This window comes from Lolium rigidum, chromosome 1 (assembly GCF_022539505.1).
Source record: "Lolium rigidum isolate FL_2022 chromosome 1, APGP_CSIRO_Lrig_0.1, whole genome shotgun sequence".
Taxonomy (NCBI): domain Eukaryota; kingdom Viridiplantae; phylum Streptophyta; class Magnoliopsida; order Poales; family Poaceae; genus Lolium; species Lolium rigidum.
This window is the reverse complement of record NC_061508.1, coordinates 50,065,256-50,070,446: the sequence shown is the minus strand read 5'-3', so window position 1 is coordinate 50,070,446 and position 5,191 is coordinate 50,065,256. Positions and strand designations below refer to the sequence as shown.

Sequence of the window (5,191 nt, the reverse complement as noted above, 5' to 3'; positions counted from 1 at the left end):
TGCATGTTTTGAATTCCATAAATCTTATTGCTTCTTGGTGTTTCTCTATGTGAGGTTCTCGAGCTTGTTGCTAGCTTTACAACAAGCCCAAGTTCATCGAAAACGGAATCCATATGCATCTTCTATTGCATTTTCAAGGCTAGAGGTTTTACCGGTCTCTTTTATAGATAGGTCAAACTTTCATGTTATGATTTTTACTCCGTGGGTGGACAGTGATGTTTCTATGCATAAAGTTGTAGGGCTTGTTGTTCTCATTCCAACAAGCCAAAGATCATCGAAATCGGAGTCCGGATGCAAAAGTTATCATGGTTTTTGTAAACCATGTTTTCATGTTTGGCCCGGTGGCGCCGGCTGTCTGACCGGCTCGTCCGGCATAGACCGGCTCCCACACCGGTGCCAACCGGACGGTTTCCAGGGGTCTTTCAGGGGCGCCCGGTCCCTGGCCCGGTCTGACCGGGTTTTCCGCCAGGCGGCCCGGTCCCAGGCCCGGTTTGGACTCGGCTACACGAAAATATCTCGGATCCGCTCCCAACGGTTATATCTCCCCTTGGGCTATAAAAGGGGCTTCTTCCCCAACGAGTTTTCTAGGGTTCTTGAGCACGTTTTTGACCACCATTGTTGAACCTCTTGAGCTTGCTTCCTCTCCCTTCCCTCCCATGTTTCTTGCTCATTCTTGAGGGATCTAAAAGAGGAGATCTAGATCTACAACGTCCACCAATCCATTTCTCCTCTAAGTGAGGGGAACTCTTGGGATCTAGATCTTGGAGTCATTTGTTGATTTCCTCCATTGTTCTTCCTCTCTAATCTCATCCTAGCATTTGTTGCTTGGGTGGGATTTGAGAGTGAGGGATTTGAACACCTCTAGTGTTCTTGCTTTGCATCATTGCATAGTGTTGAGCTCTCCACCACGATTAGTTCGAGTGAGAGACCGTGAGCTTGTTACTCTTGGAGGGAAACCTCCTAGTTGGCTTGGCGGTTGGTGCTCCGGTGATCTCTTCAAGAAGATTGTGAAGAGGCCCGGGCTTCTCCATCGTGGAGCTTGTGAAGTGGTTGTGGAGCTTGCCATCTTCGGAGCGGAGGAAAAGCTAACCATAAGGAAAGGGCCATTATCCTTCGTGGGTGTGGTTCGGAGAATAGGGTGAGCCTTCGTGGCGCGGGGAATCCTTCGTGGGACCTCCACTCCTCCAAACGTGACGTACCTTGTCGCAAAGCAAGGGAACACGGGAATACATCCTCGTCTCCGCGTGCCTCGGTTATTTCTATACCCGAGCTCTCTTACCTTGTGATAGCCATCGTGCTTGAAGTACATATATCTTGCTATCACTTGTGCTACATATATCTTGTGCCTATCTTGCTTAGCTCTAGTTGCCATTGTTACACTTAGTTGAGCTTAGCATATTTAGGGTTTGTGCTTGTAAACTAAACGTTAGTTTAATTACGCATTCTTACAAGACAAATCTGCAAGAGTTTTTAATTGCCTATTCACCCCCCTCTAAGCGACATCTCGATCTTTCAATAGCGGATACCGAAGATCAAGTCTCAGACAAACAAAGGTATCGTGATACAAACGGAATAGTACTCGACGTTGAGGTTCAAACGATAAACTTATTCGTGTTTGCATAGGGACCGTTATGGTCTTCCAGAACCCCTGATGGTAATTGATCGGAGAGTTGTCTCGGTTATGTCTACTCATTCCCGAACCCGTAGGGTGGCACACTTAATTGTATATGACGCTTTGGGATCGATTCGGTATTGTTAGAGAATAGGGAGAGAACACCGGAATTGTTTCAGGGAGGAATCGGAATAAGTTCCGGGGTCAAAGAATAGTTCCAAGACTCGCATATATGTTTGTTATTTAATTGGATGAAATAAATAAATAAATATAAAAGAAAAAATATTTTTTAAAAGGCCACCAATTGGTGGCCCTAAGGGGGGCGGCCAAGGGCCAAGGGAAAAGGGGAGAAAGGCCCGACCTTATGGAGCCAACGCGCCCTCCAAACCTAACCCTAGCCGCCGGCCGGCTGAAAGGACACGGATGCCGCCTAGAGGGGGGGTCAATAGCAGGTATAAAAACTTTTACAATTATGGATTAACAAATGATCTACTGGACTAGAGTGAATGACAAAAAACTACCATAATTATGCTAAACGTGACAACCATGTAAAAGAGAACTACCGAAAAACACGTCAAATGGTAGGTGTTTATCACGTTAGGCACAATTGTGGTAGTTTTTTTTTACGGTTTTGCTACGTCTCAGTCAACCGAGATTTTCTTAAGTCGAAGTCACTTACAAAAATATGCTTTGAGTTGCATTTTTCTGTTAAAAAAGTGCAATTGCACTTTTCGACAGTAAATGTGCAACCGAACTGAGTTGCACTTTTCTTTGAACTGTAGTTGCACTTTTCTTAGTTGAGTCGAGACTTAAGAAAATCTCGGTCAAGCTGAGACATAGGGCACACCCTTTTTTTTATCATTCACTCACTGGACTATGATCCATGATGCAGAAAAAGGAACCACCTAACCAAACACGGTCAAAGCTGCCCCAGGCCCAGTTCGAGTAAGTTCTTAGTGTGTTGTTTTGTTTGGGCTTTGAAAAATACCATAATCATAAAATGATCCAAAATCCTGGCCGGCCCGGCCCAGCAGGCCTACCAGCTAGGGTATATAGAGACACAGCTCACCGTCTGCGGCACCACCTACCACTTCCTCCCTCCGCCTCCACACCGATCTAGGGTTTTCCTGCTAGGGTTTCTCCGGCGGCGGCGCAAGATGTCGGAGAGGAAGACGGGATCCGTCAAGTGGTTCAACTCCACCAAGGGCTTCGGCTTCATCACCCAGGAGGACGGCGGCGAGGACCTCTTCGTGCACCAGTCCGTCATCAAGGCCGACGGCTACCGCAGCCTCAACGACGGCGAGGCCGTCGAGTACGTGGTCGTGCACGGCGACGACGGGCGCACCAAGGCGGACGAAGTCACCGCGCCAGGAGGGGCCAACCTCCCCGGCGGCCCTCGCCCCAGCGACGGAGGTGACCGCGGGGGTCGCGGCGGCGGAGGCTACGGTGGCGGCGGCTACGGCGGCGGCGACCGCTACGGAGGCGGTGGCGGCGGGTACGGAGGTGGCGGTGGTGGCTACGGAGGTGGCGGCGGCGGCTACGGAGGAGGCGGCGGCGGCCGTGGCTGCTACAAGTGCGGCGAGGAGGGCCACATCTCCAGGGACTGCCCTCAGGGCGGCGGCGGCGGCTACGGAGGTGGTGGTGGCGGCTACGGAGGCGGCGGCGGCTACGGCGGCGGCGGTGGTGGCCGTGGGTGCTACAAGTGCGGCGAGGAGGGCCACATCTCCAGGGACTGTCCTCAGGGCGGCGGCGGTGGGGGCGGCTACGGCGGTGGTGGCGGCGGCGGCAGTGGCCGTGGGTGCTACAACTGCGGCGAGGAGGGCCACATCTCCCGCGAGTGCCCCAAGAAGTCGTACTAGGCGCTGCAACCAGTCAGATCTGACTCCGGTGGTTCCTTTACCTCCTTTACTCTGCAGCAAGTAATACCTAATCTATATTCGCTAGTAGTCGCGTTTCCTGTGTTGCTCGTATGAAGAAGACTGATGATCCGTGTGATGGGATCTTTGCTGTTGGATGATGGTTCCAGAAGAACTGCTGGTCTTGTGTTCGTTTCAAGTTACATATTTTGGTGTGTCTCGGTGTGGTGAGGGCACAGCCGGATCTATCTATATATCGGATGGACTAAGTAATGGATGAAAATTAGCATGCATCTGTGTGTTCATGGTGATTATTTCTTAATCAGTTTGCAATCTGTGTGCATGTTGGTTTTACAGAATCAGTTTGCAATCTGTTTGTGCATGTTTGTTTTCCGTTATCAATTTGCAATCTGTGTGCATGTTGGTTTTCCTGAATCAATTTGGAATCTGTGTGTGCATGATTGTTTTCCTTAATCAGTTTGCAATCTGTGTGCATGTTGGTTTTCCTAAATCAATTGGGAATCTGTGTTCATTCTGGTTTTTCTGAATCAATTTGGGATCTCTATCATGCAAACCAACATTTGCCTTTCTGCTGAGCGAGAAAGGAGGAATTTCTCTTTCAGAACCATTGCTTGCTAATTAGCTGTTCCAAGGGGCCTTGAAACAGCAGCAGTAGAACTAATCAAAGCACCTGCCTTGACTATCAAACCATGCATGCTCACCTCAGGATTGTAGAACAACATTTGACATCTGGTTGTGGGCTGCGAATGATTGGCAGTGTGTTTAGACAATTTCCCTGTTATTCATCATCACTTTACTTCTCTCTCTGGAGACAAGTCATATGACCACTTTTTTGCATGTAAATCTGAATTACTTGCTGTACACAAATCGTTCTGTTTGTTCACTGTACATTGAAGTTTGCCAGAGTGCAGTATGAACATCCAGATGCTTGGCTGTACACTAGTGTTTGGAGAAGGGACGAGCCTGTACTTCCTTACCACCTGTAGCAGGTCTTCGTGATCCATCAGAAAAAAGTGATAGCGGCATTTGAAGAATGGGTCAAACCATGCATGCCTGCCATGCTCACCTAAGGATTGTAGAACATTTGCCACCTGGTTGTCGGCTGCGAATGATTGACGTGTGTTTAGACAATTTCCCTGTTACTCATCATCATTTTACTTTTCTTTCTTCAGACAAGTCATAGGACAACTTTTGCATGTAAAACTGAATTACTTTGCTAGACACAAATCGTTCTGTTTGTTCGTTGTACACTGAAGTTTGCGAGAGTGCAGAATGAACATCCAGATGCCGTGGCTGTACACAAGTGCTTGGAGAAGGGACTTCCCTACCTCCTGTAGCAGGTCTTCGTGATCCCTGAAAAAAAGTGGAAGCGGCATTTGGGTCAAAACAGTCATTGCTTATGATGAGATGAAATACTAGTACAGATTGGTTTTGGAGCAGAATGGATCAAATATATATAGTTATCTGTAGACTGTAGTCTAACTCATCAAACTTTGACATATCGAATATTGATGAGTTAGGCACTTGCAAGTACGTTGTACTAAAATGTCAATCCAATGCGTTAATTGCAAGTCTTTTGCGAGATGAACTTAAAATGGTGCTCCCTCCGTCCTAAAATATAGGTCATCTAAGGATTAGTCAGTCCCTCCGTCCTAAAATGTAAGGCATCTAAAGATTAGTTAAAAGGTAAATCTTACTAACT

The 5,191-nt window shown here is 48.0% G+C and overlaps 1 protein-coding gene across 1 annotated transcript; it reads left to right on the top strand.

Moving 5' to 3' along the window:
- Positions 1–2,708: 2,708 nt before the first annotated feature.
- On the top strand, positions 2,709–3,667 carry LOC124672736 (glycine-rich protein 2-like). The gene has a single exon (XM_047208914.1). The coding sequence runs from the start codon at positions 2,770–2,772 to the stop codon at positions 3,469–3,471; it is 702 nt and encodes a 233-aa protein (XP_047064870.1). The 5' UTR covers positions 2,709–2,769; the 3' UTR covers positions 3,472–3,667.
- The last annotated feature ends 1,524 nt before the right edge of the window (positions 3,668–5,191 follow it).